General features: G+C 41.6%; 1 protein-coding gene across 9 annotated transcripts in view; it reads left to right on the plus strand.

Annotated features, from left to right (window-relative positions):
* The first annotated feature begins 3940 nt into the window (after positions 1-3940).
* The window catches only part of Ralgapb (Ral GTPase activating protein non-catalytic subunit beta), an 88632-nt gene continuing 73050 nt past the window's right edge, over positions 3941-19522 (plus strand). For 5 of the 9 annotated variants that reach the window (XM_013122480.3, XM_040733089.1, XM_013122479.3 and 2 more), the window contains exons 1-2: positions 3941-4191; positions 15000-15215. In XM_013122480.3, the coding sequence (XP_012977934.1) occupies positions 15030-15215 (186 nt within the window). In that variant the 5' untranslated portion in view covers positions 3941-4191; positions 15000-15029. Of the gene's footprint in view, positions 4192-4271; positions 4523-14999; positions 15216-19522 lie in introns of those variants that run through there. The other 4 variants (XM_013122483.3, XM_005082651.4, XM_005082652.4 and 1 more) reach the window with 2 other exon arrangements.

Raw genomic sequence — 19522 nt, forward strand, 5'->3', positions numbered from 1 at the left:
AAAACTTTTTTTTTTTTTTTTTGGTTTTTCAAGACAGGGTTTCTCTGTGGCTTTGGAGGCTGTCCTGGAACTCGCTTGCTAGTTCAGGCTGGTCTCGAACTCACAGAGATCCACCTGCCTCTGCCTCCCGAGTGCTGGGATTAAAGGCATGCGCCACCAACGCCCGGCCCAGAATAAAACATTTTAAAAATTAAAAAGAGTAAAGTAAGTTCTGGTAAGACAGAAAGGCAATTCTCATATACTGTATGAGGAAATGTAAATTACTGTAGACATTATGGGAATTTCCCTTTGAAAAAAAGCAGAAAAATATCTGATCTAACAACCCCACTGCTGGGAGAGAACACATCTAAAGGAATTGAAATCAGAATGTCAAAGATACACTTGCACGTTATGGCAGCACTGTTCACAGCAGCCAAGGAATAGAACCAGCTTCTGTATCTATGGATGTAGGAATGAGTCAAGAAAATGTGGAGTGCATACCTGTTTTAGTTAGGGTTTTTATTGCTGCAGCAAAACACCATGGCCAAAAAACAAATTGGGAAGGAAAGGATTTATTTGGCTTACACTTGCATATCATGGTCCATCATTGGAGGAAATTAGAACAGAAACTCAAGCAGGGCTGGAAACTGGAGACAGGAGCTGATGCAGAGGCCATGGAGGAGGGCTGCTAACTGGCTTGCTTCCTGTAGGTTTGCTCAGCCTGCTTTCTTATAGAACCTAGGACCACTAGCCTAGGGATGGCACCACCAACCATGGGCTGGGCCCTCCCACTTTGATCACTAATTGATTAAATGCCTTATAGCTGAATCTCATGGAGGCATTTCATCAACTGGGTACTTCTTCCCTGATGACTCCAGCTTGTGACAAGTTGACACACAAAACCAGCCAGTACAATACCCAAAGGAATAGTGAAGAGCCATAGAGAATGACATTGTAGCCTTTACAGCAACACGGGTGGAATTGGATGTCATAATGGGAAGAAAAATAAGACAGCCACAGAAAGACAAACACTGAACATCCTTATATACACATGATAGATAGGAAGTTAATCTCAAAGTAGAGGGGAGAATGGGGAGAGAGGAAAACTAATGGTACTGAGACACAGTTGGGTAGGAGTAACTTACTATGTCCTACCTTGCATAGTGGGATAACCATAGTTGATAATAGTTAATGAAATACTTCTAAATACCTAGTGAAGAGAAACTGAGTGCTCCCAATGCACACCCACAATGCTGTGTGTCTGAAAATTGATATGCTAATTACCCTGTGTGATAGTCAGTTTTGATTGTCAACTTGCTCCAATCTAGAATCACCTGAGAAGGGTCTCAGTGACAAATAGATGTGGGAGGAGTCAGCCCACTGTAGGCAGCACCATTCTCTCGGCTTGGATTCTGTACTGTGCAAACGTGAACTGGAGGAGCTGAGCATAAACATGCATGCCTTCATTCTCTCTCTGCTCTTGACTTCACGGGATTAGCTGCTTCAAGTTCCTGCTGCCTTGACTTCCCCATGAATAATGGACGGTAACTTGGAATTATGAAGTAAAAGAAACCCTTTTTTCTCTGTTGCTTGTCAAGTGTTTTACTACAGCAACAAGATACTAAGTTAGGGCATTCTGTCTGTTCATTATCCATTGTTTACATGAATACACGCATACATGGAAATGTCACATAAGAATGTGTATCATGTACAATTGCTACATGTCAATCAAAAAGAATATTAAAACATGACATAAATTAAATGTTATAGAGTAAAAAAGAATCCCAATTTAAATTACATGTTATAGAGTAGAAAAGCATCCCAATTTAAAATTTTATCTACTATGGCAAGTGCAGTTAAAAATATATATGAAAATGACCAGAAAAAACAACTGAGTGATTTATAGCTGGGAAGTTATGAGTTTTAAAAACTTGTTTTATTTCTATTCTCTTTTACATTTTTTTGGTGAAATAAGATGATAAAAAAAACTCTAGGTGCCTCAAGTCAGATTGAACACAAACCAGTTCTTTACATCCATCCCCCATAGCTCCCCTTAGAGGAACAATGCTGTCCATGTCTCAAGGTGGAGGGGCAGAGGTATTTTCGCTTTCCCAAGTATTCTTTGAGACATGATTTCATGTAGCCCAAGCTGGCCTAAAACACTCTGTGTAACAAGTTCACAGACAAATAAGCCACTGTGTATAGTTTGTGCAGTGCTGGGAATCGAACCCAGGACCTTATGCACACCAAGCAAGCACTCTGCCAATTAAGCTACATTCCATGTACTTTTTTAAATTTTAGATTTACTTATTTATTACTTATTATGCAGTGTTTTACCTGTATGTATGGCTACATGCCAGAAGAGGGCACCAGACCAGATATCATTACAGATGGTTGTGAGCCACCATGTGGTTGCTGGGACTTGAACTCAGGACCTCTGGAAAAGCAGCCAGTGCTCTTAACCTCTGAGCCATCTCTCTAGCCCCCATCTCATGTACTTTAAAAAAGTTTCAAGTCTTCTGTTCCTGTCACTTTTCCAATTCCTATCATCTGCCAATCTTCAAATCTACCTGTCATAACTGATATACTATAGATGTTCCATAATCACAGTGTTAGGGATGTGGTCAAAAGTGTCATAAATAAGATCCACTATTCCCTCCTTAAAGCAGGAAGGTAATACAGGGGTCGTAATCTACCTTAGTATGTCATAAAGAAGCAGGCTTCCTTGCCTTGTTTTACACTTCTTAGCACAGCCTTTCTCAAGGTCTCAAAAGACGGGTACATCTCCTGGTATTGAATGATACGGTTCTAATTATGAAGTAGGGGAAAGTTGAAGGACACAGTTTTCTCCAGGACTTCCTTTATATCCTGAGTCTCTCTTGGAACTTTGTTCTGTGCTTTATGGACTCGGACTTTGTTTCACAGCTAGGCTCTGTCAAGAGGGATTTGCTTTTTGGCCTCGGTAGTGTAGAAAAAGGAAGGAGAGATGCTTGGAGTAATGACTGAGTTTTTAAAAGCACTTGTCAAAATCATGTTTAATTGAACTATATTGTTTCATCTACACACTGTCCCGGCACATCTTAACCACTGTTCCCTTCTTTCTTCCTTTAGCTACTTTCCTGGGGGTAGGCGGGGCTGTGGTTTTGACGACATTCTTGTTTTATCTCTTCCACGACGGTTTCTTCTTCACTCCTGCTGTGCTCCATGGTCTCTAATGAGGGTGAGAGTCACCATGGTCCCTGTTCTTTCCATACAAACATGTGTCCTTTGCACAACTTGACAAACCAATCCCTCCACCTCTGGATTCCAAGGTCAGTCACAAGACCAGGTTCCTCCAATAAAGACTTCACCATCCCTCTTTCCTTTCAGCCTGACACGGAAAGTACCTCTCCACTTCTGTTACTTTCTTCGTGGAATTTGAAATGAAATTATTGAAAGAGGTACTGTTCGCAAAACGTCCGGAACATTGCAGGTGCTTAAACTTGCATGTCTCGCTATTAATGTCTTATCTCCTAGATCGGGTTCAACTCGTTGATGACAGGTTGTGAATCTGAAGTCTGATTCATCCTTTTAACACACACCAGGCCTGCCGAGGGCATTGCCCACAATAATGCTGCGCCCATGTAATAGGGCGCGGAGCACAGGAAGAGCTACAATGCTGGCATGCGAGATATTCCTTGAGCCTGAATGGCAGACGACTTTTCACCGAGAAGACCCTGACTTTTCAGCCAGGGTGCACCGCGATGAGGCAACCGCTCCGACACTTAGCTCCTCCCTCTCCACTGGAGTCCGAAAGGGAGGAGGTGGGTAGCCGCGCTTCGCGCGGCCCTCTGGGACGGCTGCGCACGCGCAGCTTCCGGCTCAAGGTCTCGAGATTTATTTGACGCCACCCGTTCGGCTCCCTCACAAGTCTCGGGTCAGTGGCGCCGCGCAGGCGCAGTGGTCCCTTCGGCTGGGGAATTATTTGACGCCACCGCCCCTGGCAGTCGGAAGTTGCTTAAACGAAGCCCAGCCGGCCGGCCAAGAGACCGGTCTTCTTCGTCCCCCGGCGCCCTGTGAGAGTCACCGACGGGTGGACGGACTGACCGCCAGAGGACGGCCGGCCTGGGTGGTGGCAGCTCGGGCCCGATGGCGCGGGTCGCGTGAGGCGGCAGGCCGAGTGCGGCCCGCGGTGCGCCCGCCCAGCGATGCGGGCCCCGCCCGTCGCCTCAGGTACGCGGCGGCCGGCGCGGCCGGACCCTCCCCTCTCGCTGTTTTTTTTTTTTTTTTTCCTCTCCGCGGCCACTCTGAGACGGGGGCTCTCTCGCCCTCCGGTGCACCCGGCGCCGGGCCTTGGCAAGCTCATCCCTGGGTTCTGAAGCGGACGCGTCGGGCGCGGGAGCGCAGTCCTGGCCCGCGGCTTCTGCCGGGTGTGAGCGAACCCAGGAGGGTCGGACTGGCCGCGCGCGCCCGGCAGCCTGGGGACAGGGGCGGGTCTGGAGTGGTGGCGGCAACTCCGAGGAGAATGCGGTCCCCTGCGGGGCTGGTGGAGTTGTGCGGTCCGGTGAGGATGCTGCTGCCGGGAGCACGGTGTCGCTCGGGGGAGAGTAAACAGCCACCCCTAGCAAGTGCCTGCTGTCAGGCCCAGGCTAGACAGGGAACTTCACCACCCTGCATGAGGACTGTTACCCCATTCTACTGACCAGGCAACCGAGGCCCAGAGCGACCGGGCGCCTTCGGTGCCCAAGGTCATATAACTGGGTAATTTGAACTCAAGCAGCCTTGACAGCCCAGTCCAGGTTCTTAACAATTAGGTCATAGGCTCTCCAACTTTGATGCACGGTAAAATTACTTGGGGAGTTTTGAAAAGATTCCAGGTACCACAGCACCCCAAACTAATTAAACTACCAAGCCTAGAGGGTACGGGGGAGCCAAATACACTATCTTTCTGGAGATCCCCTCGTGGCTCCGGGGTGTAGTAAGGTTTGGCATCTGTGAATGTAGGTAATCTTCATCCCAGAGTGCCTCTCCAGTTTAGGTGGGCAGAAGGATGCTTGTTAAAAGCATGGATTCCATCGGCAGAGATTTATTTCGTTACTCCCCCTCCCCCATGCGCCCTCCTTCTATTGCTGGAACTCTCGGTTTTTCTGCCTCAGCCTGAGTGCTAGGACTATAGCTGTATGCCACAAGAGAGCTTTTCCTTAGGTCCACTGACTCCCACCTCTTTGGTAGGTAGCCAGGCCTCCTTGAGGGTGACAAGTAATTATAAATGCTTAACTGAGCTTTTAAAAAAGATGTATACATCTCCTGTAAAAACTTTTGGTTTGCAGTTTTCCTTAATATGCAGTACTCTGGTTATGGTTTCTTCTGCCTCTGGGCTTTTGAGTATACTCTTCTTTCTCCAAGACAGCCCTCCATGCTTTCTCTGCACTCTACCCAAAAACATACACTCTTCCCCTCATACACATAGTCTTTTTGTCTGCTGCCTAGCTCTCAGCATCCCTTCCCCAACCCCTACCCACCTTCATTTTTCCTAACAGCCTTTGGCACTATCTTAGCGTAGCTTACCACGAATCTTTTTGTGTTGTAGTTTTAGCTCTTCTTTGAGATTTTGATGGGCTTTCAGGCAGGGACCATGTTTTCTTGGTCACTGTTTCTTGGAGTACTTTGACATAGAGGCAGACAAGCCTTTTTTGAATACAGTGTTTTAAGTCCCTTTATGTGACAGATAGATCTCATGCTGCAGAGACTTGTTTCTATTCTTGTAAAATATATTTGATGTTCTTAGCATTGGAGTTTTGTTCTTTTTTTCTTAGGAGTAGTCTAGTTAGGCTTATCCATTTATTCAGCAAAAGAATAAAGTGTTGAATTCTTATCCATGGCAAGACATTATGTGTGACTGTTCCAACAGCATTAGTTAGTTACCTGGGTGAGGTGGTACACCTTTCATCCCAGCAGCACAGAGGCAGAAGCGGGTGGATCTCTGTGAGTTCCAGGCCAGCCTGTTCTGCACATTGAGTGCCAGAATAGTCATAGCTACATATAGAGACCTGCCTCAAAAAAACAAAACAAAACAAAACAAAAAACCCACCCCACCAACACAGAAACAAAGCAAAAACATTGTTTGGGTTTTAATGTTAACTTCATCTCAGTCATTTCTATGGTAGGAGACTTTTTATTGCCATTAGGGTTTTGCACGTGCTCCTTCCTCATCGTCTGAAAGAAGTATCATCTAAAAGCTATTGTCTTGTGAGTATGTATAAACACAAACAGATGGGATAGCTCTCAGTTAATAGTTCATCCCATTCAGTGATCTTATTATGTCATGTCTGAATTGTCATTGCTGCACATGTTTTCCAACTTTAAAGGAAGTCAAGGCAATAATTTACATTGTATTTGTCTTTGGCCCCCCTTTTAAAATTTATTTTTATGTGAATGAGAGTTTTGCCTGCATGCATATGTGTGTACCAGTTGGATTCCTGGTTCTTGCAGAGGCCAGAAGAGGGTGTCAGATCCTCTGAAACTAAAGTTAGAGAATTGTAAGCTTCCATGTGGGAATTTAATCTGGGTCCTCTTTAAGAATAGCTAATAAGTGCTCTTAACCACTGAGTTAGTCAACTCTGTAGAGCCTTGTTCTTGAGTACTCTTGAAGCCATATAAAATTGATATAAGTAAGGAGGTTAAATATTATAGGAAGGTAATTATGAAGAAGTTTGTTTACAATGAAGATTCCCCCCTCCACTTTTTATGTAGGCACTAGGAGTTGAACACAAGTGCTCTATCACTGTGTCTACACACACACACACACACTCACACACACACACTCACACACACACAAGTTTTTCTGAATAGGGTTTCACTGTGTAGCCATGGCTGACCTAGAAATGGCTATGTAGATCAGGTTGTCCTGAAATTTGTCTGCCTCTGCCTTCCAAGGGATTAAGACATGTGCCACCATACATGGCTATATTTTTTACTTTGAAACAAGGTCATACCATGCTACCTGGGTTGACCTTGAACTTATTCTGTATCCCAAGCAGGCCTTGAACTTAAGATCCTCCTGGCTCAACTTCCTGAGTAGCTGGTATTATAGGTCTGTACCAGCATGCTAGATGAGATTTTTTTCCCCAGTTAAATGTGAAGTATGTAGATTGAATAAAAATACATATTTCATAAAATAATTTTTACAGCATAGTATTGTAAGGGGAAGGTTTCTTGTCTCATTTATTTACTGTTTCCTTGGGTTTTAGGCAAAGGCTAATATAGGAGGTGATGGGACATGAGGTGGTAAATTTAGCTGCTCAAGAAACTTGCCCTTGTTTCTCTGATCAGATATGGACAGAGTATCCAGTTCTGGTCTTGGCACATGGAAGAAACTCAGTTTTTTTTTTTTAAGCTTGAGGTTTAAGTCTTTAGTTGACTTCCAGTATATGGGTGAAATGTTCTCATGCTGAGTTAGTGACCAGAAGTAGCTCTAATCACAATAACCTGTGACTTTGGCAAGAATTCTATCTAATTTGAGGTACCTATCAGTATGTTCTTGACATGTACAAAGGTCTCGTAGACAGAATGATTTCTTGTGGTATAAGATAGTTTTAAGTTGGATGTTCTGCTCACATCTGTAATCTTGGCTAAGACAGGAGGATTGGGCAAGTTTGAGGCCAGCCTGGGTTATATAGTGAGAACCTGTCTCACTACCCTCTTCCAAGGTGAAGTTTTAAAATTAGTGTCTGCATAGTTCTATTTTAACTTTTGTAGACAAATTATCATGCCTAAAGGTACGTGGTGAGCTTCTGGCATATCCAGGACTGAAAAATGGACCTTCTCCTGTTAGACTCTGTGTCCTGTTCCATGTCATCCCTGCTGTCCCTCATGTGAGATGTTCTTTTTATTGAAAGAAGATTGGGGATGGGAAAAGTGGACAGATTTATCTGCTGTATTTTAAGTTAACCAATTGGAAGTGTAGTGAATGTTTGGTATGTGATATGCCTTTTGTTATATAAACTGGAGGTACTGAATGTAAGATATAGCTTCTGTCCTTACAAAATTCTATAGTTAGAATTACAGTAAAACTAAAAGTATAGTATCTTAACCATCCCTGTGAAATAGAATTATCTGTCATGTGTGAGCAGTTCAATGCACTGTTTACTAGTTCTATGTGCCTACTAAACACTTTAAATATGATAAGGGAACTGAGTTCTAAATTTATAGTTACTCATGCCAGTAGATATGAAACTGGGAATATTAGGCTAGAGACGATGATAATTGTGTTGGTGCTGACTGGGAGCAGGCAGTGTATTCACATTTTCTTTCATAGACTAGCAAAACCCATCTGTTTTCATCTTTGGGAAGACATACAGGCAGAACCTGTCTCTCCCTTGTAATTCAGGTGCTTGATAGGAACCTGAGCAGTTACTGTCTGGTGCATAGATGAGTTCATTCCTTTTTTCTTTTTTTATGCTAGCTTGATGGATGTCTGCCTTGTGGAGTCGTTGAGACCACAACAGAATTAAGAAATGTGGTCCTTCTGTCCAGTAACACTTTATTTGCTCAGCACGCTGGCACCCTCCCTGTACCCTGTTTTTCTCCAGAGGAACAGGTGTATCTAACATGTACCTTTATTTGTATGTCCTGAAGTGTGTTGACTTAGGCTGCTTTCTTTGATCCTTCCCTCTAGTTACTTTAGATAGGTACTGAAGGTGTTCCCCCTGTTTTAGAGACAGGGAGACTGAAAAATAAACAGAGTGGCTTTTCCAAGGTCATATGGTACAGATTCAGAAGCATTGGACCTTTGAGGCAAGAGGTAGATTTTCTTGTCCCAACATTGCAGTTACTTGATGTGATCCTGAGCAAGTCATAGTCTTATTTTGCTTTCCTAATGACTAGTGAGTCTTCTTTCTAACTTAAGCATCTAGGGTAGTTGTTGTAATAAAATGAATTAACTTGTGAAAGTTCATGGAAATTGATCAATTACAGTTGCACAAAGGCACATTATTATCAGTTAAGATCTCTGGTGGTTCTAATCTGCTGCCTTATAGCTGATTACATCATTGATCATATTAAATGCTGTTATTATGATGATGTCTCATTGATTTCTGTCTTCATCATTATAAAACTTTGCCTTGGGCAGCCATTGTGTTCTTTTTATATCTGCACACTTAAATCCTAGGACAACCTGACGGGTACAGGTGTTTAACAGTATTATTTTAGTGACATAACTAATGTCTAGTTTTACTGCAGAAAGTTTGCAAACAATTGTTCTTTATAATTTGACTTAAAGCTCCTTAGGAATAGTCTGATTATTATTGTGGGACTCACTGTGTTTGCTGTATAGATAGATGTGATAACTATTGCTTGAGTCAGTTGATGTGACTAATATTAGGTTGTGGTCTTTGTGGGTCACCACTGTATTGATTGTTTTGGTGATTGCCATTTAGACTGGACCTACATTGTTACTATGGAGTGTTTATAAACTGTAAGCTAGTAGGCAGCACAACGTCATATGATGACAATCTTCAGAGAAGATACTTGGGAAAGGGTCCATGTGGAGTTGAAAAGGAAACTAGGGGTCTGCAAAGTGCACTTGATCTTCTTCCCATAGTGCTTGCTTCTAGAGCATTGAAGGTGGAGACAGCTCTGCTAGCAGCTGAGGTTGATAGCACATAGCAGGAGATTCATCATCTGCCTTCAATTATGTTCATTATCTCATATGAGCTACAATGACTGTCTGTTCTGTCCTTTATTCAGTGTATTAGTGACATTGGAGTTTGCTGATCTCTTGCCTGTCTCGGACACTTACGTCAAATTACTTTATGGAAGTTCAGTTCCTGTTGTATCATTCCTATGGTAAAGTAAACTTAACTGGATAGGAGGAGTTGGAGAACTTGATGCCCTTTAGTCTACCAGCACAACTCCCCACACCTGCACACTCTAATCATGTCTAATCATGTATAAAGGGACATGGCAGGTTTGAACACACACTTGGACCTCTGGACTATCTCTATATTGGTATTCAGCAAGTGGGTTCATTAACTGCTTCCCAGATGACTATTCAGTCCCTGTATACATCCACTGGTTCTGACAGATAGGTGTGTAGAATTCTTCTAGAACACTGTACATGAATGACTGGTGGTGTGGCTGCAGAAGGGGCTGATGAGTTGGGCCTCCAGGGTATATCTTCCTTGGAGGGTGTCTTCTGGTTTAATTTTCTGCATCTCATGTCTACAGTTGGATGTACTTGCACTTTTGTTGGAAAGTTTTAGTTCATGTGGACATAGTTTGACCCCAGTGTTTTGTTTTTATTTTTGAATTAGTGTACACCATTGTGCATATTTGGTTAGAGGACAATTTGCAGTAGTCTGTTCTTTTCTTTCACTGTGTGGATCCTATGAACTGAACTTGCTCAGTCTTCATAGGAAGTGCCCTGCTGAGTCATCTCACAGGCCTTGCCTCCAGTTTTTACTTAATTATAAATCTTCAATCCTAGCTTTCAAAATCCTTCAAAAACTTTTTTTTTGAGATTGGGTCTCACTTCAAGCCTGGAACACATTATGTAGATCAGGCTAACCTGAATTTACAAAGATGGGCTGGCCTTCCCCTACTTAGTGCTGAGATTAAAGGTATGCCACCACCACGTCTGTCCCTTTAAAAAAAAATCTGGCCTGCAGTGGTGGCACATGCCTTTAATCACAGTAATCAGGAGGCAGAAGCAGCTGTATCTCTGAGTCCGAGACCACTGCTTACTAGAGTGAGTTCCAAGACAGCCAGGGACACACAGAGAAACCCTGTCTTAAAAGCAAAAACAAACAAAAAACCCTGTTACCTTCTATAACAGAACTCTTTCAACTCTGAACATCTTGTTCCTATAAGACATAGGTGTGTAGGTACCTAGGGAGGGCAGAAAAGTATATCAAATCTCTGGAGCTTGAATTACAAGTAGTTGTGAACCCACTTAATGTGGGTGTTGAGGTTTGAACTCAGGTCCCCTGGAAGAGCAGTGTTTTTACTGCTGGACCATGTCTCCTGCCCTGTTTACTTTTGTTTTTTGTTTTTGTTTGTTTGTTTGTTTTTAACAGAATAGCCTTACTGTGTAGCCTATGGTATCTTTGAACTTGCAATCTTTGCCTTGGCCTTTCAAGTGTTGGAATTATAGGTATCTGCCATTATACTATGCTCCCTGTTTTTATGTCTTTTCTTTTTCTTTTTTCTTTTTTTTTTTTTTTTTGAGACAGGGTTTCTCTGTATTGTTTTGGAGCCTGTCCTGGAACTCTCTCTGTAGACCAGGCTGGCCTTGAACTCACAGAGATCTGCCTGCCTCTGCCTCCCAAGTGCTGGACACCCGGCTTTATGTCTTTTCTTTTATGGTTGCCCTTTCTTATTCTCATTCCTATCCACCCAGTTTTTTTTTTTTTTGTAATCAGTGTCCAATTTATATACCCCATATCCTTTTACCCCAAATCTACCTTGTTTTCATCCACTCTCTTGAATCAAAAGCAATCTTTCCCTAAATTTCTATAGTTGCTTATAATTTTTGCATTTAGCACCTTTAAAGTTCCAGTTTCATCATAGTTATTTTGTGTTAAACTGTAACCTAATTGAAAACAGGAACCATATTCTTAATCATTTCAATGGTGTTAACATTGTTCATTGTATGTAATAGATGGCTAATAACTATTAAATGAGTCAACTTGGTGATTTCTGCCAGTGATACATTTTTATCAATTCTCTGACATGAATATTAGTATAAACTTATTGCATCAAATTGTACTAATAGTACTACCTTCATTTATCTTTCATCTTTCTAATCTGAAGTTATACATGTTTCCCTAGTTGTTATCATAATATATAATTTTCTCCACTTAATAGCTATCACTCACTGGTTTCTTACTATTAACTAGGACAAGTCCCAAATATACCATGTATATGATTCTTTAATTCTTTTTTTTTTTTTTTGGTTTTTTGAGACAGGGTTTTTCTGTGGCTTTGGAGGCTGTCCTGGAACTAGCTCTTGTAGACCAGGCTGGCCTCGAACTCACAGAGATCCGCCTGCTTCTGCCTCCCAAGTGCTGGGATTAAAGGCGTGCGCCACCAACACCCGGCTCTTTAATTCTTGCAACACCATTGAAGAAGGCTTTTCTCCCATGAGAAATCCTTTTTACAGGTATGGATGCTCAGACACAGGGGACAAGTAACTTTTTAGAGACAGAAGAAATGACTCACATTAAAAGCACTTGTATCTTTTGTAGAGGACCTAGGTTCATTCCAAACACTGCAGAGCATTACAGTTCCAGAGAACCTGATACGTCTTCTGGCCTTATACGCATTGAATACACTAGGTGCACAGACAGACATGTAGGCAAAATAACCATGCACATAAAATAAGTAATATCCATCATATGTTAGGAGTTGAGGTTTCTTCTGAAGACTGAAGTTGCCTTGGTGGAGAACCTATACACAATCATTGAGTAATTAATTGAACGTGAAGCTCTATAAATAGACTAATAGGCACTCAGAATGGGAAAGAGTTGGTCTTAGGAGTAAAAGTTTTAGCAAAAGGTGGTATTTGAGCTAGGCTTTGAAAAATGAAACTTCATAAGGTGGGTCAAAATTGTCATTCAGTAAAAGTAACAAAAATAGTTCTATAGAGTTTGGTAGATTGGTGGGCTTAGGCAGTGATCAGTAGTCCTTTGAAGCTATAGCATAGAAACAGGGATTGTGGGACATTGACAAACAAAATGGTTGTGGCTCAGTGGTAAAAGAGTTGCCTAACATGCAAAGCCCTGGTTTGAACCCCAGCATAGTGTGTAAGCAATTCCAATTAGCAAGTTTTTGTCGTATTTTTTTAAAAAGAAAAAAAATAACCTGTAATTTCACATAAAAGGACAAATGCCTAGAACAGCCAACAGAAATTTAAAATGAATATTGGGGAGATTTTCTTTATAATGTAAAAATATCATGTCTTTGCATAGTACATGACAAAAATAAATTAGTTCAATTTAATGCAATAAGAATTTTTATTGAAAATTTATACAATATATTATGATCATCCCCCCCCATCTCCTCTCAGATCCTTCTCATCTCCCACCCATCCAACTCTGTTGTTATAATTTAAGAAAAGCAACATGCAAGAGAAAGATGCTGTGCAACAAGGTTCAAGCAGAAGGGCTTTTTTAAATTAGGTACAGGGATCATAAAAAGGGGAAAGGGAAGTAGGGAGACCTGCCTCTGGAGATAGGAGCAGCAGGAGAGTAGAGGAAGAGGGAGAGGGAGAAAGGATGGAAAGTGGGGTAGGGTCCTTTAAAAAGGGAACATAGTGGATAGGCGCAGGTGGTGCTCTTAGTGGCTGCAGCTGAGGGTGTATCCTGTCAGAACCCCAAGGACAGGCCAGTACAGATGCCTGAATACTAACATCTACATCTTTTCTTCTTTCTCTTTAGAGAACAAACAGGCAAATAAAAAAAGGAAACAAGCTGGGCAGTGGTGGCACATGCCTTTAATCCTCAAACTGGGGAGACAGGCAGGTGGATCTCTGTTAGTTACCCATGCTGGTCTACAGATTTCCAGGACAGCCAGAGCTACACAGAGACCCTATCTTGAAAAAACAAACAAAAAAGGGTGGTTGGGTGTTTGTGGGGGGACAAACCAGAATAAAATACCCCAACAAAATGAGGAAGTAAGAAACACACAGAAATAAACGAAACCCATAAAAAACACAAAATCCAAAATTGTAATATACAAACAAAAAAATCAGTAAGATAAAAGATGCCCAGGCAAAGCAATGTGAGACAAAAATAGTCCACACAAACATCATTGGCTTTGTTTTTGTATTGGACACGGAGTTTACCTTTATGTGTTTGTGTTGGACATGGAGCCTACCTTTATGTTTAGTTTGTATACCCAGTGAGGCTGCATTAGAGAAAACTGATTTTTCCTTTATAAGCTGTTGTCAATTGGAAATAGAGACAACTGGACAATGGGTAGAGAGTGAGTCTTTGGAACACTGAGTTCAAAATGGGATATCTTCCTCAAACTCCTCCCCTCGGCTCAAGGAGCTCTGTAGAAGAGGAGGTAGAGAGGATGGGTGACACCAAGGATGTATTTTGAGTAGATGATGCCACACCTAGCTGCACACCTAGAAGACAGTCTTTCTTACATTACTTGTGGAGGTAAATAACAGATGAGCGTAAAAACTGAAGTGTGAAGAACACTGAAGGAAAATCTAAGAGACTGTGTACACATAAATCTCCTTACCCCTTAGGGCACTCCATCTTACATTTGTTTTCTGTCTTAGGACTGTTTAAGGGAAGAAGTCCTCATGTTATGGGGGCTTCTGGATCTCATCTTTCCATTTCTTTGAATAATGGCCTCTTCCGGTTTGTTTCAGGGCTTCTAGGGGCTTTTTGTGTTATTTTCATTTCCAGTTCTGATGTTTTGAATCTAGGGCCTTGAGCATGCAAGGCAAGTATTCTGTCACTGGTGTATATATTCTCAGTTTGTCCTTTTATTAAAAAAATTTTTTTGAGACAGGGTCTTACTAAATTGCCTTGGCTGGCCTTGAATTCACTCAGAAACAGAGGAGCTCTGTAATCTAGGTGTTCATACAACTACCTCTCAGGGTCCATCTTGTCACCTGATCTCACAATAGCTCAAAACATTTGGATATGTTTTACAATTTGTTTATATTTATATTCAATTATGCATGCTTGTGTGTGTCTGTGTGGGGTACATACATGGGAATGGAAGTGCTTGTGGAGGCTAGAAGAAGGTATTGGATTCTCTTGAACTGGAGTTACAGGAAGTGAGCCATCTGATACAGGTGCTAAGGATTGAACTCCGTTCCTCTGGAAGAGCAGCAAGTACGCTAAACTCTGAGCCATCTCTTCAGCTCCTCTAGATAAATTTTGTATTTTTCTGAAATAATATTTTTAGAATCAGTGTGTTGCAGCCCATTTTATATGTTGCCTAGTAAAAATCTTTTACTTTTTTTTTTATATATTAGCAGTAAGCATAGTTTGACATGCATGTCTGTTTTGTCTTTTCAGGTGCCATTTGGATAGTACTTTAGCGGCACGATGTACTCTGAGTGGCGGTCACTGCATTTGGTGATTCAGAATGATCAAGGCCATACCAGTGTGCTACACAGCTATCCAGAGAGTGTTGGGCGAGAGGTGGCAAATGCAGTGGTCCGTCCTCTTGGGCAGGCATTAGGTACCTCTTCAGTGGCTGGTAGTGAGAGTTTGTTAAAAACTGACAAAGAAGTAAGTGTTTCTTCATTCATTCAATTGTGTGAAAATATGAATTGTTTACTAAACATTTTATATAGTATTGACATTTTAAAAAGTGGTAGTTAAATTGTTTTATTATTTTTAACTTTGTATATGTATGTAAGTCTGTGTATGAGTATGTGCACATGAATGCAGGTACCTCTGGAAGCCAGTGTTGTTGGATCTGTCTGCAGCTGGAGTTGGGGGCAGTTGTGAGCACAGGGAATCAAAGTTAGGTCCTCTGCAGGAGCAGTATGCACTGTTACAGTGCTGACTTTTTAATGGATTGCTGCCTGATGTAGTGAGAATTCTAGTTTTTATATTACTTGGGTTGTATGCTGGGACTTGGGGCCGATGAAGATATAAAGAAGGGCTTGTACCTTTTTGCTGTTGAAGTTTCTCACTGGTCACACCTAGTTCTCCATGTGAGCTAAGTAGTCAAGACAGAGAGTCATGTGTCAGACCCTTAAGCACTAGGTTCAGTCTTCACATTTCTGTTTCTGTTTAGAAGTCCCTGTCCTAGTTAGGGATACTATTGTTATGATGAAACTCCAAGACCAAAAAAGCAAGTTGGGGAGGAAAGGGTTTATTTGACTTACTTATCCAAAGTCACAATCCACTGAGGAAAAACAGGGAAGGAACCTGTAGGCAGGAACTGATGCAGAGACCATGGGGGAATACTGCTTACTGGCTTACTCATCGTGGCTTGCTCAGCCTGCATTCTTGCAGAACACAGAACTACCAGCTCAGGGTGGCACCACTCCTAGGAGTGGGCCTTCCCCCATCAATCACTAATTAAGAAAATGCTCCACAGGCTTGCTTAAAGCCTGGATTTACGGAGACATTTTCTCAACCAAGGTTCCCTTGTGTCAAGTTGACATAAAACTAGCCAGCACAGTCCCCACCCCCATCCCTGACTGAAAGCCTCACTTATGTCAGATTTTCAGTCTACACATATGTGCTGAGCTTGAACTTTCCTGTGTCCCTCACTGTAACTGATTTAGCCTGGCTTCAAGGTTTAAGTGCTGCAGAAGATCACCACTTACTGGTTGTAAGCCTAGGTGGTTGGAACTGGTTTTGGAATTCCTAAACTTGTTGTCCAAAGGGATCTTGGGATGATTTATCTGGGAGATAGTTTTCTGTTCATAGGTTCAGGGCACTAAGATGACATTAAACCTCAGTGGGAGTTCTAAAGGAACCTTGAGAATGGTGTGGAGTAGAACTTTGTACTCTCTGTTTAAGAAAGCTTATGCAGAGCCGGGCGTTGGTGGTGCACGCCTTTAATCCCAGCACTCGGGAGGCAGAAGCAGGCGGATCTCTGTGAGTTCGAGACCAGCCTGGACTACCAAGCGAGTTCCAGGACAGCCTCCAAAGCCACAGAGAAACCCTGTCTCGAAAAACCAAAAAAAAAAAGAAAAAAAAAAAAAGAAAAAAAAAAAAAGAAAACTTATGCAGGCTTTTTAGGCCTATTCTCAGGACCCCCCCCACCCTGTTTTTTGTTGTTGTTGTTGTTTGTTTGTTTGTTTGTTTTTGGTGGCAGAGTTTCACTGTGTGTTCCTGACTGGCCTAAAATTCACTTTGTAGATCAGGCTGGACTTGAACTTGCAGAGTTCCACTTGCCTCTGTCTCCCAAGTGCTGGGATTATAGGTATATGCATTATTACTGTTATTATTATTATTATTACTATTATTATTATTAGTTGTTGTAACATGAAAAAATAAGAGACAGATATTGGGGTTCAAGCTTCAAGCTGAATATCAGAAAGCTGGCCACTAGCTTTCACCTCTAGCTCAGACTGAAAGGGCTGATCCATGCATGAGCTCTTCACCAAGTCTCAAACTGCTGCCTCTCCTCAGTGTGGCTGGAGAACAAATGCCTCAAATTAACTACTGAAATCCCTGCTTGTATCTTTTATAACCTTCTAGTGCTGGGATTATAATGGCAAGTGATCTGTTACTCTTAGACTGATTCAATCTCATGTATCCCTGGGTGATCCATCAATCTCTTAATCTTGAGTCCTAGGATTAAAGGTGTCTACCATCACTTCCTAGCTTCTGGTTGCTGGGATTAAAGGTGTGTGTCACCACTGCCTGATCTCTATAGCTTGAGACTGACTTTGCTTTTCTGAATCTTCAGTCAAGCTTTAATAAACCATAAATAATATATCACTACAAGTAGTAGTAGTAGTATTGCTTTAAAGACAAGATTCATTCTATAGATCAGATTGGCCTAGAACTCACTGTGTAAACAATGTATTCTTAAACTTGTAGTCATTCTGCTGTCTCAGCCTCTCAAGTGTTGGGATTACAGGTGTGAGCCACCATGCCTACCTATCTTTTCTTTCTTTTGATCCTCACAATCAAACTCAGGCTACAGATGATCAGCAAATGGTTTTACTCACTGTGCCATCATGGGCACTTTTCTTTTACAACAATTAAACTACTATGACATTATCACCAAAGCTAACTTGTCTTCTTTCTTTCATCTAATAATTAGGAACCTGTAGCTCCTTTGCTCCTTTCTTTGGAGCATGAGCATTTAGTTTTGTTTTTTTGAGACAGGGTTTCTCTGTGCATCAGTCCTAGCTGTCCTGGAACTCGATTTGTAGACCAGGCTGGCCTCAAATTCACTGAGATCCACCTTCTGCCTGCCTCTGCCTCCCAAGTGCTGGGGTTAAAGGCTTGTACCACCACCACCTGGCCTATAGCTCCTTTTAAGATTCCTTTCTGTAGCTGGGGAGATGACTGTGTATTTCAGACTGTCTTGAATTTGAGATATTTTAAAAAATAATTTATTTAACAGATGATTGCCCATTATTATTATTATTATTATTATTGAGATAGGATCTTTCTGTTTAGTTCAGGCTGTCTTGGACTCAGTGTGTAGTTCAGACTCCCTTGAACTTGAGATCTCCCTACTTTAGCATCACGAATGCTGGGATTATAGGAATGCAGCATCAACCACCTAAATAAAAATTTAGGTAAGGTAGGCTGGTGGTATAGCTCAGGAGTAGAGTGCTTTCCTGCTGTACTTTGGGCCTGAGAAACACAAAACAGCAGCAGCAGCAACTGGAACTTAGTGGGTGTGGCCTTTGGTAAGCCAGTGGCATTGTTTCCCTAAATAATTTCAGAACCTTCACCCTGTTATTGTCTTGTGTGGTATTTTGGCCATTCTACAGCCCGTAGGATACCCTTTTGCCGGAAACACCCCTTAGTGGGTTGGTGAGAGACTTCAAAACTTGTGGTTGGAAAATTGGATTCATGTTTCTCGTTGGAAGACAAGATTCGTCTTCAGCTTCACTATTTATAAAACAATGGTGGGCTGGATTACTTAAACATGCTAAATTTTGTTTTTCTGATGTATGAAATGAGGCTAGTTTACCATGTTACACCAGGGTTATTGTGGTGGTGACATTTATGGAGGTACTGTTTTAACTGCCATTAATGTATAATTGTCACTCTCTTCAAAATAAGACTGGTAGTAAAGAAATGAAGTTTATCTGGCTTGACTGGTCTTTTTGAGCAGCCTGGTTCTCAGTGATCCATGCATCCTTTTTTTTTTTTAAGATTTATTTATTTATTTGTTATGTATACAATGTTCTGTCTGCATGTATGCCTGCAGGCCAGAAGAGGGCATCATTACAGATGGTTGTGAGCCACCATGTGGTTGCTGGGAATTGAACTCAGGACCTCTGGAAGAGCAGTCATGGCTCTTAACCTCTGAGCCATCTCTCCAGCCCCCCCATGCATCCTTTTTGTTAACTGTTTACTGATCATCTGCTTAGTATTTGTCCCAGATTTTTTTGTCTGGAATTCACTTTAACCTTCTAGGCTTTGGTGTCTAAGAATATAGTTTCATTTTCTTTTCCAAATAGGGAGATTTCCCCTTTGTCTTAGCATCTTATTTCTCAAAGCACAAACAAGAATGTGTTTCAGGTGGTCGGGTTAAGTGTGGCTAGATGTCTAGTTAGGACCATACCCATTCAGTCCCTCTTCACCTGTATGTGTTCTTACCCGTCCATTTTAGTGTTGCATTTTTTTTGACAGAGAAAACAAGTTGTATAAGTTGAATGATTCATCTTCCTTCCTGTCATTTGTTCCTATTGCATAATATGAAGATGGAGCATAATTGAGTTTATATACTTGATTTCTTAAATGATACATATTTATATATGCAAATTGGGCAATTAAAATTCTACATTTTCTATTTTCTGTTTCCAATATCTGTAGAAAGTTGAAAGGATCATTTCATAGAGTGATTGGTAATAATATCAAAAGGGTAAAAGCTTGCATGGGCTTAA

Source organism: Mesocricetus auratus, unplaced genomic scaffold (genome assembly GCF_017639785.1).
Source record: "Mesocricetus auratus isolate SY011 unplaced genomic scaffold, BCM_Maur_2.0 Super-Scaffold_100028, whole genome shotgun sequence".
Lineage (NCBI taxonomy): Eukaryota > Metazoa > Chordata > Mammalia > Rodentia > Cricetidae > Mesocricetus > Mesocricetus auratus.